Source organism: Lygodium microphyllum, chromosome 12, assembly GCF_053477565.2.
Source record: "Lygodium microphyllum isolate KBCC chromosome 12, Lygodium_microphyllum_v1.1.10, whole genome shotgun sequence".
Taxonomy (NCBI): Eukaryota; Viridiplantae; Streptophyta; class Polypodiopsida; order Schizaeales; family Lygodiaceae; genus Lygodium; species Lygodium microphyllum.
The window spans coordinates 48429014-48450761 of record NC_141146.1 but is presented as its reverse complement, the minus strand read 5'-3'; the positions used below and the strand labels follow the sequence as shown (position 1 = coordinate 48450761).

The 21748-nt window shown below is 39.8% G+C and overlaps 1 protein-coding gene across 1 annotated transcript in view; it reads right to left on the bottom strand.

Annotated features, from left to right (window-relative positions):
* Positions 1 to 302: 302 nt before the first annotated feature.
* LOC148027733 (mitochondrial thiamine diphosphate carrier 2-like) overlaps positions 303 to 21748 on the bottom strand; it is a 45836-nt gene continuing 24390 nt past the window's right edge. Inside the window, exons 5-8 of the mRNA XM_087689429.1 lie at positions 2063 to 2190; positions 1822 to 1974; positions 1014 to 1142; positions 303 to 939 (exon numbers count right to left, since the gene is read on the bottom strand). Of these exons, the coding sequence (XP_087545555.1) occupies positions 721 to 939; positions 1014 to 1142; positions 1822 to 1974; positions 2063 to 2190 (629 nt within the window). The 3' untranslated portion in view covers positions 303 to 720. The remainder of the gene's footprint in view (positions 940 to 1013; positions 1143 to 1821; positions 1975 to 2062; positions 2191 to 21748) is intronic.

The window sequence follows — 21748 nt, the reverse complement described above, 5'->3', positions numbered from 1 at the left end:
AGTCAAAATGGTTGAAGTAGCTAGAAGCACTTGATTATGAGCAAACAGGATATCATTCCGCTGATTTGATTCGCAACTCAAAGGTACTAACAGTCGATAAAGAGGTTGATATAGCTTTTGATGATCAACCCGCCACAAAAGGTATTGACTCCAGAATGGATGGGATGATGATAATGACCCTGAAATTCCACCACTCATTCTCACAAAGCTAAAACAAAACTCTCAATCCATTTTATGCAGAAACACCTCAAGAACATCACTAGACAATGAATCTGAAGCCAAGAGTCAGAAAAAACCAAAAGATCCGACAAAGCAATTTATTATAAACAAGAAATGGGATCAAGTCATTGTCTTGCTTAGCTCTTAGACAGCAACAATTCCACATGTAGCTTTGGTTCATATGACCTTCACCAGATTGTATTTAAAAGATTTGTTTCCAGCTCTATACATATCTAACTAAAAAGGTCAATTTAGAGCCGGTAATATTTACAAAATCCTCTTCAGACAAGAATCATTTCTTTCCTCCCTGGCTGTTTGAACCAGGCATGGAATAATCAATCTTTATCAACCACAACACACTATTCAGCACAAGTGTCACCTATATGCAATCAAGGTTTTAGCCAGGATACAAATTGTCCCAGCTTCATTCAGTATTGTGGTTAGTGCAATCAAATAGATGATTTTACAAATAGTGTACAGAGCATGGCCATGTATTGACAGCTACAATAACCATGATTGCAACCATTTCGACACAGCTTCATACACCACAAACGTTATTGCGGCGGCAGGTGCTGCTTTCACAACAGATGGAACTAACCCCTTATAAAGCCCTGCAATTCCTTCAGCTTCAAGTATTCTTTTGGTTGCATCCCAAACATTTCTGTATGAGCTTTCATCTATACTTGCACCATAACGAGGATGCCGTCTGAGGCCCTCAACCTGAAATGATAAATCGTTAAAAGGAAAACAAGACAGACTTGAACAGAAACTACAGAGCCTTGACTGAACCTTACCTGAAATCTCTTTTTTACAACATCAAGAGGATGGCAGCAAACCTTTGCAGTAGTTCCTGCAGCAAGGCCGCTAACAAAATTAGATAATGGTTCACCAGGATCGTACGCCGGATGCTTCTGTCTCCAAGCCTGCATATACTAGCCACAGATTAGATGACGCACATATGCAACAGCCAAAAAGTTTATTTCCAAAATACAATATAATACTTAAGACATTGATATGTCAGGAGACTACATGCATATGCATAAGTCTATCATAATGCATCTTTCCTACACAACCATCAGATTCACTCTATTCACCTCAATGTCAAATCACTGACAACTGTTCCCAAATCCTCATATTCTAAAGAGCTTGTAACCCACAAACTTGAAACAAGACTCACTTGGATTATCAAAGTATTAGCATGTACTACATTTATATCCAACTTTAAGACCCTCAGTCATAACTGAATCTGCTTTGGGCTCTGAGCTCTCAGTGACAACCTAGAAGAAGTCAATATGGTGGTCCTGTCATGGTTCAAAGGCATCATTATAAGCCTCACAAGTGATTCCTGCTTTGTTAGAACTGCCAACACTTATCACTGAGAGCTGCAGGCTGTTGAGATAGCAAACCTATAACACTCCTCAACACGGCCATGCAAAATAATGAGATTGATATGCCTTGATCACACACATTCAGAGGCTTTTCCCTGGCATTGGCATTAGAGTTCTTAAGGAAATTTGAGACTCGTTCAGTTACACTGGCACCACCTTTGCATGGTGCTGCTATGATTTAGGACAGTTTTCAAATGCAATATGAATATCATACCACATCACACTTCTTGAAGATGTCGTAAGAGCCAAATTGTATGCCAGCATACGGAATAATTTCAATCAGGGTAGGTGTCAATCCTGCATATAGACCACGAATGCCTCTAGATTGTAAAATTCCAACAAATGCAGACCTTAGATTAGGATAAACCTGCAAAAAACGTTGTTTCATTATAATAGCAGAATCTAAAAGAACGATATGAGCTGTTGACCAAACAAACATTAAAAGGATAACTCACCTTTGGCTCACCCTGGGAGGCCAAAACTGTACGAAGAAGATCAAAAGGGTATGACCCCACTGTTGCAGCACACCCCGCAAGTGCTCCACTTAAAAATGACAAGGCTGGACTCAGCTGCATGTGATCCTCTGTTGCACAATCAACAAATGGCTCTAATTCTTTCTTCAATGGAAAATTTACAAGGTTAAATTTAACTGCATGTGATCTTCTGTTTACACAACCCATAAAAGCTCTGATTTATCTTAAACCGAAAAAGAAAAATTCAATGACTGCATGTGGTCCTCTGTTCTGTAACAATCAACAAATGGCTTGAAATCTTATTCAACAGAAAAATAACAAGGTTGAATTCAACTGCATGTGATTCTGTTACAAACCCACAAAAGGCTTTGATTTATCTTTGACAGAAAAATAAAAGTTCAAATCAAATTTCATGTGGTCCTCTGTTACAGACCATGCAAAAGGCTTCAATTAGTCTTCAACAGATTTATAAAGACAAAATGTGACAGCAGGTAACTGAAGCAAAGCCCTGAACAGCCTCCGGATGTTTTCTGCCAGAACAAAAACTGTACATTATAAATCGGTCAGTCTCTTAGAAGACAATTGCATGGCTTCAAGACCAGTAATGAGAAGATAACATCTTATGCGAACACAACTTTGTTCGATCTGCAATTGGCACCCAAACTTGCAATAATTAAACAGAGAAGATATGCTCAGAGTAATCCTTCAGTGATCAATTGTCCCACCTCCAAAAAGTGGCTATGTGATTTGTCCCTCATGCTAGATAGTAAAGGATAGCCTCTTAATTGTTTAATTAGCCCACTTAATTATCTTCAAACTTGACTGCAATTTCAAATTTTAACTTGTGCTCTTTCTATCGTGCTATAGGCTTGCTTATCAAGCGCATGCAAGAGGAAATCATCTGCCTATTCCCTCGTTCACACACAGACACCTAACAGCCATAGCACATGACAATTGTATGACTTATTTATTGACACTCGACTCATATGCTGTGTAATAAGCATGATATAATCATGACGAGACAAATATACTTGTTAGGACTGGTCCAAACTAGGGTGGCAGACAAAGGATCACTCAGGATCTCTGTTGTGATATCCTAAGCAACAAGCAGGCTAATACATTTACACTAGTCAATCCTTCGAGCACGAGAAGGTCCAAAGCAAATGAGTGAAAGTGTGTACATATAGACCGCAGAATTAATACATGTGTTAAGGCGTGAAAGGAGGCTAGCAAGTGGAAAAGATAAGACCTTAGTAACAATAATAAAACCAAAAGCTTCAAAAGAATAACAAATCGTTTTAAATTGTAGTCATTCTAACTATTCATTCTCTTCTCCTATCCATCTTTAATCCTGGTAGTAGTCCAACAAGCAAATCATCATAATGAAGAGAGAGAACCAAAACTTGGCCAATTGAACTGGAGGAACAGTGAGTGGAGACAAATCCACAAGAGGAGTTGTCATCTACCAAAACGAGAGGGAGAGAAAGGATAACCCATGGAATAAATTGCTAAACACAAGATAGAAGAGAGAGGAAAAAGAAAACACAAGAACACTGCAAAAGAGAACTCAAAAATGTGATTGGGAAATGGAAACCATGTACCAAACACGAGACAGTCCCGTATGACAGTGAGTCACTAGCTGCATAGGCACTGGCATTGGCTCCCTCTCTCCAACAAGGCATGCATTGTATCTGCAAGTGAGAATTGACTGACTGTGGAGGGAGCCAACATATATAGCAGAAAATAATGCCAAAAATGGCCTCACGTCAGCCAGCAATAAATGCTGGTCAGCCAGCTGAAAATGAGGAAAATGATCAAAATTAATGATCATAAAAATGCCACTGAAAATGCCAAAATACCCAGCCCACTGTAGAAGACCCATACCCACACATGAACTCACAAAACTGCTAACACCCTCTCTCAGATCATGGTTAATCTGATACAATACAATGATATAATGATAGGGAGTCATCATAGTCCATACAACAAAAACCACCAAACTAGGACCATGGATACCCAAGCACCGGGGGATCAAGCCACCAAGGTACCTCAGAGAATGCTGATGCCAATCGTACTAGAACCTAGAAATAGAAAAGAATGATAGCACCTCGTTAAGTTTGTCATCAATGCCTCGCAATAGCATACATGATCATCCTGTCAAAAATGCCTCTAAGCATATGTGAACATGGATTCCTTATCTTTAGCCAAGACCGCCAAAATGTCCTCTTATGTTAGCTCGGACTAGGAGCCAATCCCGCTCTTTGTAGAGTAACAACCCATCATGAACCTAGAAGTCAATCCCAACTCCAAGATTTCAAAACTTGCCTGACTTCGGTCATTGAGTCAAGGAAGTCCTTCATTGGAACCTATGCATTAGTATACCTATATAGATGAGGCTCACTTGCCCCACCTCACCAACCTCTCACTCCCTCTCTGGCACTAGAGAGTCATGGGGGATGGCCACATCACTTGCACTAGAAAGTGAGAGGGGCTGTCAAGCTATCAAGCCCTTCCTATGAATTGAAGAAGATAACCCTTTTCGCAACTTGGCCTTTGCTTGGATCAAAGGAACCGAGTCGAAGTTGAAGAAGGTGGATGACTCACCAAAGGAATCCGTATCCTACTGCTTCTTCTCCTTCTTCCTTGAAGCTGCTAATTGTTTGCAATCCTTGCGCAAACATCCCTTCTTACCATAATGATAACACTGGTCCTTCGACTTCTTCTTGTCACCACCTTTCTGAAGTAGTAAATGCCTCGTTCGAGCCACCATACTAAGATGAAAGCTTCCCCTATACCCGCAAAGATGTCCACATTACTAAAGCAATCTTACAGGAGGTGACCCCCGAAAGAACTTTTTTAAAGATACAATAAAGAAGAGCACAATATGCATGTGACTGAAGGAGACCCCCAAAAGAACTTCTTTAAAGATACAACGAAGAAGAGCAAAATATGCATGTGTTAGAAGTGACACAACAATGGAAGCATAAATAAGTGTTGAAATAAACTACTGAACACAAGACAAAAGAGAAAGAAAGAGGAAACACTGCAAAGAAGAAAACTCGGAAAAATGCTCAAGACATGGAATCCATATACCAAACATGAGACAGTCAAGTACAACAATGAGTCACTAGCTACATCCATTGAAAATGAAGAAAGACAAAGAGAGTGAACACAAGACAATGAACAAGAGTGGGTAACAATTTCACACTCAAAAGATGAAAAGCCCCTTCAGGTGTAAACTCCCATGTGTATAAACTTACGGGTGTGAACACACCATTTACTTGTACCCTAACAGATAAATACATTTTTATTCTTTGTGTACCATGCAACACACTGGTACACTAGCACGATTCTCCAAGTGCTCTGCTCACTCCAAGCTTGCATTCTCATTAGCACTCAAGTGGAACAAACTGGTATCAGAGATGTTGGTTACAGCATTCACACTTTCCAAGAGTGTCACAAGTCATGACACAGAATCTAACCAACGGACAGCACTCCACACGTGCAGTAGGTCGAACTGGAGTGAAGAGCTGAGGAACAAGCGATCAACACAGGTCGCACAAGCAACCAGCGACACCAGCATTGATTAGCCAGACATAGGTTCACAAGACCAGCGGTAGGTGAGGGCAGATGACCAACACACGGGGCAAGCAAACAATCAACGGGGACCAACAAGACCAACAAACGCTCGGGACAGACACCAACGGGGTTGTAGGCGACACAACAGACTGAAAGTCCCACGATTTGCACGCAATGGCTGAAGGTTCATGATTGGCACACGATGCAAGATGCACGGACTGACATTTGTCAAACGGGCAGGTCAATGGCCCCCATTTTCTTTTTAAAATCAGAAATTTCAGTTCATTTTATTGAGCCAATTTCTTGGAAATTTGTGCACTCTCGGACCCCGAAATTTGGCTCTATTGCAGAATTTGTGAGATTTCTGCAATATTTGCCTACACTTGATGCTCAAGATGATGTATTGATGCAATCAGTTCAGATTTGTCAATAGAATTTTGGGGGTTTTGCTGAAATTTGAAAATTTTGGCAAAAATAATGTCTGAAATGCACATTGGAAACATTGTTGATGCAATCTTGGTGATGTAAGCAATGAGATTCATTCCCCACTTATGAAACATTGAAGAAAGAATCTTAATTTCTTTTGTGTATCATAAGTACTTGGTCACACACGCAACAGTACATATGTTGGGCGGCTTCCACTGAGTTGACGTATTGCTGAATAGTCATTTTGCAGCAGTCTTAGTGATAATTTGCAAATCTAGGATTATTACAAATGTACTTTTGGTGATACTGCTGAAGTGGGAGTCACCTGGCAGTCATGTATGCTTTGAGTATATGCTGAAATTTCAGTTATACTAATGAATGTCATCAGTTCCACTGTTGTACATGTACTTGGACTAAACCTTGCTCTCCTTGCCTGAAAATCTGGGCTAATATTAACCAAACATTCAGCTCATTGTTTGCTGAAAAATTGTAGTATTTTTCTTGGGTACATTGCTAAACAATGGCTGCAAATGCTTCAAGCAGCAGTGACACTAAATCCCTTCTTGAAATCAAGAGATTTTATGGCACTGGTTTTCACTTGTGGAAGGACAGGATGCAAGGCATTTTGTTTCTCAAGGATTGTGATGATGCTCTTTTGGAAGTCAAGCCTGCAACTATGACAGATGAGGATTGGGTTGGACTCAACAAGAAGGCCATTGCATACATTAAAATGGCCGTATCTGATTATTTACTTACAAACATTAAGCGTCTTGATGCAGCTTATACCATATGGAAAAAGTTGACAAACGCTTATGAAAATACAACTCCAGTAAATCAAGTTCACCTTATGCGCAAGCTTGTAAACATGAAGTTAGATGAGTCTAAACCCGCATTGGAGCATCTAAGTGCTTTCACAAGGATTTTCAGCCAATTACAAGACTCTAGTTTGCAGCCCTTCAATGATAAATTGAAGGCCATTTTCTTGTTAATGACTTTGCTTGATAGCTAGGAGTCTTTGGTTGTTTCATTGAGCAACAATCCTGCTTTAACCTTCGATAGTCTTAGGGGCTCTATTTGTTGGGAATAAAGGCCTCGCGCCTTTAAATGTGCTCAGATGTGAACATACCCTTAGCACTTGTACTTATACATATAAATCTAACTAAAAACCTAAAATGGTACACTCCTCATTGTACCTACAAACGTGCACACTCTCTGCTCTGCTCTCACTCTCTCTGTCTCTCACTGCTCGTAACGACTGACTGTCTCGATCTTCGTGCCTAACCTGTCACTACAAACTGGTATCACTGATGCAGTTGGGGCGTTCGTACTTCTCGGAGTTTGAGCATGAGCTAACAAGCAAGCTCGGATCATGAGTTCGTGGGCGATCAGTCGTGTAGGCAGCCATTGAATAGGTCGTGAGCTGCAGAAGGCGGGCTATGGAGAGTGCGACAGGGCAAGGCTCCAGTTGACGAACGACTGTTGGATTGGCGAGTGGGGCGACAGCTGGCAGTGAGGCACTGACCGGCCTGGCAACGACCAGCAGGGACTAACGGCAATCTGCGTCACGCGATTGACGGCATGTGTCTATCCTGTGCAACAGGACTGCGTGGCCTGTGTGGCGAGTCGACATGGCTGACGACGAACACGGCAGCTGACTCTCTCGAACCGGCACTGTCATCCCTGACGGGTCAACGAACTCGTCATCCAACATTTTTTCCCTTCAAAATTTTTTAAATTCCTATTTCCGTTACCGGGTGTTCACACCTGCAAGCACAGAAGACAAATCTATGTCTTGAAATTTCAGGGTTTTCCCAAATTTGTGCCCGACACACATTGTAGTCTTCTCTGGACCAGAAATTGCAAACATTGAATGCGCAGGCCTCAAAAAAATTTTAGGGATTCTCAAATGCAAGTGAGATTTTTCTTGGGTGAGTCAATTTCATTGAAATCTGTGCAATCTTGGCCAAAAAAATTGGGGCTTTTTCCAAATTTGGGAAATGTGATGCATAACAAGCAGATTTGTCTCAAAAATTGCAAGAATTTGTAAAATCTTGCCTTCGACATTTGGAGCTTTTCATATACATGCAAAAACTGGGTTGAAATTTACCCAATTTCTCAACATTGATGCACATTGGACCCCATGCAATTTGGGGGTTTTGCAGTTTCGGCAAAATCTATGCAACATTTGGTCATTTTATGTGCATGTAGGTTGAATTCCACACAATTTGGAGATCAAACTTGGTAAAATTTGGGGAGTTTTGCTGAAATTGCTCTATTTTGGCAAAATTGGCCTGTTCTATGCATGACAGAGAAAATGCAGATGTGTGGTTGATGCTTTGAGCACAAAAATTTTGGGGCTTTTGACTATTTGAGTCAAATTTTATGGCCATGGGTGCATGTACAACAAAAATTGCAGCTAAAATTTGGGATTTCTCACGTAATGTGATGCATATGCCCTTGGTACAGCTGTAATCAGTTTTGGAATGCTGTTGCAGATGGTTTGGTGGTTCTGAAAATTTAATTACAGATCTGAAATCTATGCTTCACTACCCGTTCATTTAACTCTAGCACTAACTCTAGAAGTGGTGACACAACTTATTCATGTAGTTGTGTTCACACAACAAACCAAATAACTAAAACATTGGGCAAATTCTAATAACATGGGCACTGGCACCAGATCCTCTCTCCACCAAGGTATGCACTTGATCTGCAAGTGATGAATGAGAAACTATGCAAGAGCCTAAATAAATAGGCCTAAAAGAACGCAAATAATGCATCACTTGTTAGCAATCTAGTCAACTCATGAGTGCGTCTGGGCCATGCCAAGTATAACTAGTTATTTTAGGAATTTTATTGTGGCATATATGATGCATAATTGGGTATTTGTTGTTGGCCAACCTAATGCATTCTTTCTGACCTATTTATTCAAGCTCCTCCTTCACAATCTTATTCATCACTTGTAGATCCAATGCATACCTTGGTGGAGAGAGGAGCTACTGACAATGCCCACGTAACCAATGACTCACTATTATACACGACTATCTCATGTTTGGTATATGAATTCCATTTCACAAGTATTATTCTGAGCTTTCTTCTTTGCAATATTCCCTCTTTCTTTCTAATCTGTCTTGTGTTCAACAGTTTACTTCAGCACTTGTTCATGCTTCTACATCACTTCTGACATGGTATCAAATTTCAAGTTCTCCACTATTGCTACTATTTTCTATTCAGAGCACGTTTGCCCCTGCTGATCATTGACTTTTTCCTGACTACTGCAAATTGTCTACACCTTGGCGAAGGTTGTCTACTCTCCATCACCTACAATTATCCATATCCCATGTGAGCACAACTTCTTCATACTTGCCCTCATTGAAATCAACCAAAAAAGAAGTAGGGCACTCAAAAGCTACAGAAACAACATACCACAACCACTTCCGCACAAACCAAGCTTTCATAACCACAATCCATATTAGGTAATCGAGGCCATGAAGTTTGTCATCAATAGAATAGCAAAGGGAACCATCTAAAGAGGATAGGAAGAGAAAATAAAGGAAAGAAGAGCAGAGAGAGAGTACAACACAAACTGCACTCACTGGAATTCACATGCAACGTAGAACAAGCTGATCCCAAAAATTGAAAACAAGAAAATATGTAAGAAAACAGCCAACTCCCACTACTAGAAAGTAGAGAATATTGTCGCCTAGCCTAGTGAGGCAACAACACTAAGAACATAGATCCTGAAATCTGATACCATGTCAGAAGTGCATGCAGCAATGGAAGCATGAAAGTATGCTGAAATAAACTATTGAACATAAGACAGAAGAGAGAGGAAAGAGAAAACACAAGGACATTGCAAAAAAGAACTCAAAGATGTGGTCAAGAAATGGAATCCATACACCAAACACGAGACAATTGCCTACAACAACGAGTCACTAGCTGTGCGGGCAACACCACCGGCTCCCTCTCTCCAACAAGGCATGCATTGGATCTACAAGTGATAGCTAACTAACTGTGGAGGAGGAAGTCAACATATATAGCAAAAAATAATGTCAAAAATGGCATCAGGTCAACCAGCAATAAATGCTTGTCCACCAATTGAAAATGAGGAAAATGATCAAAATAATTGTTGGGTGTAAAGACCCTTTTACTACTCCCATGTATATATTTACTTGTACATGTGAGCACACCCTTGCAGGTGTAAGTGTACCGTACCCTAAGTATACATACATTCTTTTATTCTTTGTGTGTATCACACTGATACACACCCATCTCTTAAATCTCCACTCTCACTGCACACACTCTACTGCAAAATACACCTCGTTTAATGTGCACACTACATAAATACTGCTTGCACCCCTTCAAACTAGTATCAAAGCTTCGGAAAGAGTGTGCACTTCCCAAGGACTAGACAGGTCAATCTCTATGTGCTCGCGTGAGGAAACAAGCGATCGAGACCAATCGACAGTCAATTTGACCAGCAAGCGTGAGGTGCAAGTCAGTTGTAGGCGTTTTCAACAAGTAACAGTCAAGCGTCACCCAAGACAAGCTGTTGACACCAATGGCAGGTCTGACAAGCAAGCGACAAACAAGTCTATAGGTGACAGATAGGCGACAAGAGACAAGCAATCGCAAGGCACAAACAACAACGAGCAACGCATTCCAGCAGTCAACGTGGCCAATCAACAGCACGAACATCATGCATAGGCCACGAATATCACACGACTGCAGGCGACGACCAACAAGCGACAACTAAAGGTAAACGGCATCACACTCGTCAGTTTTTTATTCGTCATTTTTTTCTTTTTATTATTTTCTGCAATCTGTCCTCTATTAATGAATGGGGGGTGCACGCATAAGCACAATACTCAAATCTATGCAGATTTATGCCTGAAAATTTGGGGCTTTTACCAAATTTGATACTATTTATGTGGAACGGTGACATCTGACCCAGAAATTGCAAAAATTGTGCGCATTTGCTTCAAAAATTTGGGGCTTTTCATATCCAAATGAAATTTTGCTCAATTGAGCCAATTTCATTGTGATTTGTGCACATTTGGACCCCCAAATTTGATGGTTTTGCAGAATTTGTGAAATATCTGCAACATTTGCTTGTGTTTGACACTCGGGATGATGTATTAATTCGATTGGGGCAGATCTATTGCAAAAATCTTGGGCCTTTTTGCATAGGTGATGCATTTTGAGCCTATTTGTGCTTTTGACAGTGAAATTACAGCAGATTCACTGCTGACTGGGAGAAATTGGACTTAGGATGTATGAATTGTTGTTAAAGGGCAGCTTCTCTTAGTACATGTATTGCTGAATGCTCATTATGCAGTGAAACAATGGTATATACAGCACTTGGGTTATTGCATTTGGGTGTTACGATGATGTATTTTTTAAGTGGGAGCTGTCATAAATGCATATGTATCAGATTTGATTCATTTACATGACATGATCAACTCTTGGGACTGAAATTGCAGTAAAATATCTACTTCTTGGACACCTTTGGAAGTACAAGTGTGTGTACTTGCTGCTACATTCAGCAACCTTGCTATTGGCTGAAAGTATTCAGCATTTTATTGCAGTCTATCATTGTTGAAGATGGTTGGCATTGCATCTACATTTGACACAGAGAATCTCTTTGAGATTTGTAAATTTGATGGCAATGGCTTTGATCTTTGGAAAGATCGTATGCAGAGTATACTCTTTCTGAAGGATTGTTTGTGATGATGCCTTGGCAGAACATAAACATGTTGCTTTGTCAAATGAGGATTGCGCTAAAATGACTAAAAAGGCCATTACTTACATTAAAATGGCTGTCACAAATGATATTTTGGTTGATATCAAGGGACTCACCACTGCTTATGTAGTTTGGGAGAAACTCAAGGATACATACGAGAATACAACTCCTGTCAATCAACTCCATCTCATACGAGAGTTAGTCAACTTGAAGCTTGATAAGTCTAAGCCTCTCTCAAAGCATCTAAATGCTTTCACAGGTATTTTGAGTCTGTTATAGGATGCAAGCTTGCCGGCTTTTGATCCTAAGCTGAGGGCTATCTTCTTGCTCATGACTTTTCCAAATCCATAGAAAGCATTGGTTGTGTCATTGAGCAACAACCCCAACTTGACATTTGATGGTGTGTGTGGTTCTATTCTCAATGAGGAGATTAGACGCAAGGCAAGTGGGGAAAACAATGGATCAGCCTACAATGTGAGAGGACGAACTCAAAAGCAATCAAATGCTACAAATAAAAACAAAAATCCCAACAAAAGAAAGGAAAAACAACAAGATGTCACTTGCTATCACTGTGGACGCAAAGGGCATAAGAAGCCAGATTGTAGATACTATAAAAGAAAGCAAGAACGCAAGAAGCAAGCTAATGCAAAAGACAGAAAGAATGAGAAGGATGGCAGTTCTACCCCAAAGAAACAAAAAAGGCAAATGTGGTATCTAATGTTGTTATTGAGGAGATATAAGAAGATAAAGATGTTGATTTGTTGATTGCATCTTCAAATCCACATGCTATGACAATGGAAGACATGTATATCACTAAAAGGGATGTAATAGATGCCTTATTGTCTGCTCATGATGGTTTGTCACAATCGTGAATTCTTGATAATGGTGTTTCATTTCATGTAACTCCATCTTTGGAATGTTTTTCTTTTTATATAGAAGATAACTTTGGAAAAGTTTACCTAGGAAATAACCATGCATGTGATATTGAAGGATTGGGCACCATACACCTGGCTCTTGAAAATGGTCAAAAATTAATTCTTCATGATGTTAGGTATTTACATGGCATTAAGAAGAGCTTGCTTTCTGTTGGGAAGTCAGAAAACAAAGGTTACTTTACTACCTTTGGTAGTGGAATGCGAAAGATACAAAAAGGATCCATGCTCATCACTAAAGGCAGTAAAAAGGAAACTCTATATTATCTTTATTGCAAGCCACTTCCTGGAAAGTTTGTTGCAGTTGCAAAAGTGTAGTCACACATGAAGTTATGGCACAAGCATCTTGGACATATGAATCAAAAGGGTTTACAAGCAGTTTCTTCACTTGGAAGAGTTGATGTGAAAAACTCAAAGCTTGATCTTTGTGATGACTTTGTTTTAGGAAAACATGTAAAGAGTTCATACTTTCATAGAGTCTCTAAGAAAACATGTACTTTGAACTTAGTCCATTCTGATGTATATACCATGCCAATTAAAACACATAGTGGTTTCCTTTATTTTGTGTCCTTTATTAATGATCATTCTAGAAAGCTATGGGTTTACTTGCTTAAACAAAAAAGCAAGGCATTGGATGTCCTTAAAAGGTTTTATGCATTTGTTAGTACTCAAAAGGGTTTAAAATTAAAATGCATAAAAACCAACAATGGGGGAGAGTATGTATCTAAAGACTTCACTAAGTTTTGTGTTGTCAATGGGATTAAACGGGAGCTTACAGCTTCTTATAACCCGTCATCTAATAGTGTGGCTGAGCGAATGAGTCGCAATTTACGTGAGAAGATTCGGTGCATGTTGTCCACAGCTAATCTCCCACAATCATTTTAGGGGAAGGCACTTAAAGCTATGGTGCATATTTGCAACCAATCTCCAAATCGAGCACTTGAAAGTAGCATCCCTAAAGAGGTTTCGTCTAGCAAACCTGCTTCATATGACCACTTAAGGGTCTTTGGCTGCAAATGCTATGTACATCATGTCCCATAGAGGCATCTTCATGGGTTGTGAAGATGATGGTCAAATGGGCTATAAAGTTTGGGTTCCAAGCATAAAAAATGTGCTACGGAGCCGAGATTTAGTATTTAATGAGTCAAAGCTACTGAAAAATGCCACATCTAGTGATTTGGACAAAAAAATGTGGAACTTCAACATGATCAACCACTTGAACAGCCATCAGCACTGAAAATTCAGCTCCATTTGATGCTTGTTATGATAACCAACGTATCATCATTGAGCTAGATGAAAATGGGCAGCAAAGAGATGCTGAAAATCAACTTGGGCAACAAGATCAGCATGCTGAAAATGAATTACAACAACCTGAAAATGTATTACAACAACCTGAACATGCAATTCAATAACCAAATAATGAGGCCATTGACATTCCTTTGGATGTGGATCCATTACTTGATAACACTTTGGGTAAGAAGGTCTACACGTGTCAAGAGACCTATACAAAGGTTTGATCCCTCTCTGGACTGCATTTTACTCACAGATGAGGATGAGCCTCTCACATATAAAGAGACATTATCATGTGAGTTAAAGGAAAAGTGGGAGCCAACTATGCAAGAAGAAACGAAGTCATTGTATCAGAATGAAACTTGGGATTTGGTTCCATTGCCCAAAGATAGAAAGCTATTCCTAACAAATGGATCTATAAAATCAAGTGTGTGGATAGCAAACCTAAATCCAGAGCCAAGCTTGTGGCTAAGGGTTATACACAAAAAAAGGGGATTGACTTTTAGGAAGTATTTTCAAATGTTGTCAAAATGACCATTCTTTGGGTATTGTTTGCTACTGCAACATCTCTGGATCTTAAACTTGATCAAATGGATGTTAGAATTACATTTCTTCATGGTGATTAAGAAGAGTTGTACATGAAACGGCGAGAGGGCTTTGTTATGCCAAGAAAGGAGCACTTAGTGTGTAGACTTAAGAGAAGCTTGTATGGTTTAAAACATACCCCTAGACAATGGTATAAAAAATTTGATGCCTTCATGCTCTCCCATCATACCTTAAGCTTAGCAAAGCAGATTGCCCCAAATATGATAGGGCAGCCAGCTCTATGAAGGGTGTCCTTATGCTTCAACTTGTGGTTCACTCATGTATGCTATGGTTTCCACTTAACCTAACATTGCTCATGTAGTGGGAGTCGTGATCAAGTTTATGTCAAATCCTGGCACAGTACAATGGGAGGCCGTGAAATGTATCTTCTGATACCTTAAGGGCACACAAAGAAAATGTATTTGCTATAGAAAGGGTACGTTAGATGTACAAGGAGATTGTGATGCAGACATGGCAAGTGACTTGGATACTTGCAAGTCTACTAGCGAGTACATATGGGAGTTGATTAAAGGTTCGCTTAGGACCTTTAAGTGGAAGGTTGTTAGGTGTAAAGGCCCTTTTACTACCCCCATGTATATATTTACTTGCACATGTGAACACACCCTTGCAGGTGTAAGTGTACCGTACACTAAGTATAAATACATTTCTTTTAGTCTTTGTGTGTACCACACCGGTACACATTCATCTCTCGAATCTCCACTCTCTATTGCAGAATACGCCCAGTTTGACACACACACTACTTGAGTACTTTCGCTCGCACCCCTTTAACAATGAACATAAAAATGCAAGAAAAAAAAGGCTAAAATACCCAACCCACTATAGAAGACCTAGACTCACACAAGAACTTACTAAACTGCTAAGAATGAAGATGTTGAGCACAAAAGGGAGAGAGGATTCGAAGTAGAACGTAAGATAGAAGCTAAATTTGGGCATTAGGGCATTTATATATTAAGCTTAGTAAAAACCACTAAGGTTGTTCGCCTTTTTTACAAGCACATTGTTAAGAGAGAGAGAGAGAGAGAGACTTAAATAGAGGAGAAATAGAGAAGTCGAAGAAGAGAGATTCAATATAAAGAGCTCATCACCATTCGTGGCTCGAGGTGCTACTTCAACTCTTTTATGCACACACTTCTATCCTCCTCATCACTTACCTCTGTCATTTCTCTATATAAATTGATCACCCAACCTTCTCCATGCCTATTGAGTTCACTATTAAATTTCACTTTTGTTACTCTTCCGTCTATTTTACCCTCCATCTCAACCAAGATACATCAAGCCTCCTCTATTACTTCCTTCCTCACCATTGACTAAGCACTCCATAAAAACTATTCCTCTTACAAGCCAAGATCTCATCTCACCTAGCCATACCCCCCTAAGAATCAAAAACTTTTTTCATCCCCTTATACACCTTTACACTGTCCTCTTTGCCTTGTCTTGGCCCAATTCCAAGGATACATGAGTTTACAATATCGACAAAGAGCCAAGTAGAAACCGAACAAGGGACGCACCAAGAGAGTTCATGTGCTCATGATGGCCCCAAAGCAAGGAGTGTAGAATATGGACAAAAAGTTGTGGGTGCAAAGAAAGTCCATGTCGTGCAGCTCAAGTCCACATCCTCATTACATACTTGGAAAGTACATTTTGGATTCAACAATAGTAGAAGAATTAGTTGAAAATCTAAGATAATGTATAACACAACTACTCGAGTTTCAAGTAACCTTATGGTGTCTGAAGACTCTTAATATGGCACACAGTAAGTTAGTTGCCTAGGAGGAGATCCCCGAAAGAAGTATCCCCTTCCATGATGAGCCTAGTCCTTGCATAAAGTGTTATATTTGTGATTTATTTTACTTGCGATGATATAACTGTAAGATTGAAGTACAACAATGGAGCAAAAAGAAGTATACACGACTGATAGAGAGAGGGAGTGGTCACAATATGACTATTTTCATAATAGAATGTAAAATACAAAATTCAAAATACAAGTACAACCCTTAAGGGTTGTGAAAGTGACTTAAAGTGTGTTTTCACAAAAATACACAAATGAAAATACAAATGACTGGGGAAAAAAACCTCTCTTACGGAGAGTAAAAAGTGCCCAATGTCCTACATGCAAATCACTAACACTCATGTGTGAGCATAGTTATCTTTGCATGATTACAGTGATATGTTTGACATCCATACATACGCTCCACTAGTCGGCTGCCTCATTTACTTATGCATCACAAGGCAAAATATACATTTTCCAATTTCAGCCTTAAGCAGATATATGCACATCCCACGCATGTCACATTGGCAAGCTGTAAAGTGTGTTTTCCGTTATTTGCAAGGCACCGAGACTCTTGAATTGCTTTATGCTAAGGAGGGGCTGCTGCAATTACATGCTTACAGTGATTCAGATTGGGCTGGTGATTTTGATTCTCATCACTCTACCAATGGCAATTGTTTCTGGCTCTTCTTGCATTTCTTAGCTAAGCAAGAAACAATCCACTGTTGCCACATCGTCTTGTGAAGCTAAGTACAAGGCAGGTTTCACTACTACAATTCAATGTATATGGGTGAGACATTTGTTGGCTGATATTGATGTATCTGCCACAGAGCCTACTCCTTTGTTTACTGAGAGTGAGAGTGTCATTATAGTGGCACGAAGCATTGTACATACACTTCTTCCTAAAGTTCCCCATGTAAAAACATAGTTTTAATGTCAAGCTGGTGCACAATCCAACCATAATGGGTAGCCAATGTAACCATACACCTAATAGTAGTCATACGGGATGTAGGAGCAAATGTCTCCTCATAATCAATGCCTTTCTTTTACTCATAGCCTTTTGCCACAAGCCTACCTTTGTACTTATCAATGGATCCATCCACTTTTCGTTTCACCTTATAAACCCATTTAGTGCCAATGGCTTTTTTCCCAACAGGCAATGTAACTAAATCCCCTATTTGATTCTTCATGATAGAATCATATTCAGCTTTCATTGCTACCGTCCAATGCACACTCTATTGTGCATCCTCCAAAGAATAAGGCTTGTCATCATCATGTGTTTTGTTGCCATAACAGACTCCATAGCATTAGCATAATCATGCAAACATGTTTGTCTTCAAGTACGAAGAGTAAGAGGAGCATTCAAATGACTATCTTGCATAGTCTATGAATACCATCTAGGTATGTGCCTAGCTTCCTAATTATGTCAATGCTCTTGTTGAACCTATTGTTCAATATCTTGTTGAATATTCTGATCAACCATAGGCTAAATTTTTGCATTATTTAATGGAGCAGCTCGCCAAACATTTTGTTCATTTAATGGAGCTCCAGCTGTATCATCAAACAAAATGGGCAACAGCCCTTCAAACACATCTTTTACAGCCTGATATGTGTCATAACCAGGAAGATATAATTCTGACTTTTCATCAAAAATTACATCTCTACTAACAAAAACTTTCTTGAAAACAAGATTTACGATCTGTACCCTATGCTTTCACTATTGTACCCCACAAATATACATTTGCCAGCCTTATGGTCTAACTTTTTTCTCAATGCTTTGGAAATATGAGCATATATGCCAAACACCCAAAGGTACGAAAGTGACCAACTAAAAATTTATGGCTTTTCCAAGCCTCAAAAGGCAATATTTTTCAATACTTTAGTTGGGCACCTATTCAAAACCTAACAAGCACACATATTTGCTTCCATCCAGAAAACATGTAGCATTTTCTTAACTTTCACCATACATCTAGCCATCTCCATGAGTGACCGATTTTTCCTTTACAACCCCATTCCACAATGGAGTATATACAATAGTAAACAGATGTGCAATACCTTTTTGCTTTAGAAAGGAATTCAGCAATGAAGACATATATCCCCCCCCCCCTCGATTCAAACGGAGAGTCTTAATCTTACAATGAAATTGATTTTCCACAAGTGTAGAAAAACCAAAAATGCACCATACACTTCTAACTTTTTAATCAATTAAAAAACCCAACAAAAACATGCAAAGTTTTCAATGAAGATAACAAAGTAGAAATATCCACCCAATGACTTTGTCTGCATGAGTCCACATATATTTAAATGCACAATCTAAAACCTGGCCTTAGCTCTGAAAGCAACATCACAAGGAAAAAAAACCAATGCATTTTTTCCTAAATGCATCCCTCACAAATGTGTTCAAGAGGTCTCTCCAAGAAAGAAAAGCCTTCCAACATCTAAGAATGCTGCATAAGCATCAGATTGTCATAATTCACATGCCCCGTTCGAGCATGTTTTCCCGAAATGCATCCCTCACGAATATGCTCAAGAGATCTCTCCAAGAGAGAAAAGCCTTCCAGCATTTGAGCACGCTGCATAAGCATCAAATTGTCATAATTCACATGCCCCATTTAAGCATGCCATAACTCTGTCTATAGCATATAAGGAGTAAGAATCATAAAGTCCATGATATAATGTGCCAATAAGCACCAAAGTTAAGTAACGTCTACCAAAAATACAAAAATCCCAAATTTTCTAACCCAAATACCTATAAATTTCTTCAATTCGTGCACTGAAGCACTTGCTGAAGCAAAAATTGACATGTTCCCGCAAAAACCCTTTGCTTTGGCTCTGAAATTCTGATTAAAATAATAAAAAATACTTGTAGCAGCTGTGTAGACCTGAAAATATGCTGATGTGGCAACTCGAAAGCAAGCAGAACCAGTTCTAAGCTGCTTGGCTACTGACGTGGCAAGCTGGAACAGATCAGGAGCAGTTCTAGACTGCACAGGTGCTGACATTTCAGTTCTAGACCACGCCTACAAAGTTAGGGTTTTTTGGACCACGCCTGCAAAATTAGGGATTTCTAGACTACGCCTGCAAAATTAGGGTTTTTTAACTGTTCTAAACAACCACGACAGTTGTAGAGGTCAAGGAGAACAGAGAAGGCACATCAAAAACACAAATCGCCACAAGCACAAGCAACACGTGGGCTGAGCTTGAGAGGGAAGAGAGCAGAGAAACAACTAGCTGAACAGCTTTGATACCAAATGGAAGATTGAAATACAGCAATGGAGCAAAAAGAAGTGTAACGACTGATAGAGAGAGGGAGTGGTCATAGCACGACTGTTTTCATAATAGAATGTGAAGTGCAAAGTTCAAAATACAAAGTACAACCCTTAGACTTTAGGGTTGTGAAAGTGACTTAAAGTGTGTTCACACACATATGTGTGTGTTGTGCAGTAAGTGACCAAAATGTGTAACGTAATACACAAATGAAAATAAAAGTGACTCAAAAATAAACTTCTCTTACAAAGAGTAAAAGGTGCCCCAGTGTCCTACGTGCAGATCACTGACACTCCCGTGTGAGCATAGGCATGAGTACAACCCAACCCAAAACAATTACTAAATAGAGAAAGGAACATATAGTCAAAGTTGCACTACATGAACATACTAAATTTTCCTTCTTTAAGTTATGCTGAAACAAACCTTCCTTTGGAAAAAGGGTGGTAACGTCCTAATTTAACAATAATTGCTCCAAGCAAATAAACTCAACAAACAGTAAATGCAAAATTTACCACTCGATTTTGGACAATGGACACCTTATTGTCCCCAAAATTGGTGCTCCTGCCAATATTTCTTTATCCTATATTGCAATCTAGATGGAATACACTCAGATTCATCGAAACTCCTCCACATTCCAATTGCCTCTTGCTGCCACAGATGACCAGCAAGCTTTCTTGCTAGCTTGCCCCTTGATTTCACCCAAGACTTGACCTTCACTTGACCATTGGCTGGTCAACTCTATCCCAAAATCTAATTGGAATGGGCTAGCTTCTAAAATCCATGGCAATTTCTTCAAGATTCCAACTATTGATTTCAGTATACTAAGCCTTCAATCTCTTGCAACCCTAATTACTGCTATAAATAGGGTTTACAGCAATAGTCACTCTACTATGCACTAAGTTTGACTGAAATCTACTACCACTGGCTGAGAATTGCTGAGATATGTTGAGGAAAGGTTGGAGGAAGAAAGATAATGTTGTTAAAAGAAAAATTTAGAGTTTCATCACCAGAAAGTCTTCAAATCTGTGTGGTTGCCTTGATCAGAGGTGCACTATTTGTCGTCACCTATTGCCTGGGAGCTCCAACATGGCTGTCGCCAGCCCACAATTACTATCGTTTGCTTTTGCAGGGCCTTGGAGTTGTCTCCTATTGTTCCTTGCTCCTTTGAGGGCAACTAGCCTCCATAATGTAGATGCATCCTCTCTCTCTCTCTCTCTCTCTCTCTCTCTCTCTCTCTCTCAAAATCAAAATGGTTTACATCCACTCTCTCTAGCCTCCAGCAAACTTCTTCCTATTGAGCTAAAACACGTTTTTCAACTGATTAGCATTCTTAAACAGCCCCAAAACACACTTAATTAATGAAAAACCCTAAAAAGGGGAGCGGTCCGAGAGAATTTCAATGGTCCCTCAAAAACCCTAGTTCTTTGGGGGACCCTTCAACATCTATAAATAGACAAGCTCCCCCCATTTAGCCTCATTCCCGTCTGTGCAAGTTTCTCACCCTTGAGTGCAGATTTCAACCATCGGTCCACACACACATGACTGTCCAGTCCCAACGATTGCAGCCACACCTGCTGCTACTGCATTTGCACCTCCAGTGTGTAGGCGACAGTTGGCAGCCCTATCTCCCTCATCAAGCAACCTTTTGCTGCTGTGTTTGGACCTCTTCAACACTCCGCGGCAGCTGGCAACTGCATCTAGAGCTTGCATTTGGTGTCATCTTTCCAAGCAACAACTTCCTCCATCAAGCGACAGCTTCTCCACATCAAGTGACAACTGCTAGCCTTCTTCAACAATTGTCTAGTTTGTGTTTGTGCTCCAAGTCCTCCTGACACCTGTGTTTGTTGCATCCTCTCCATCCTACACTCCGACTGGTGGTCACAGACTTGGGATCTGTCTCCGAAGGACATCACTCTCTAACACTTTGCTCTGCCCTTAAGTATCTATACATTCTTACATTGATTTACAGCATTCATTCACTTCATAGTTCTATACATTCTTACATTCATTTACAACATTCATTCACTTCAGAGTTGTGTTCTTCTCTCCCTTCTTCTGTT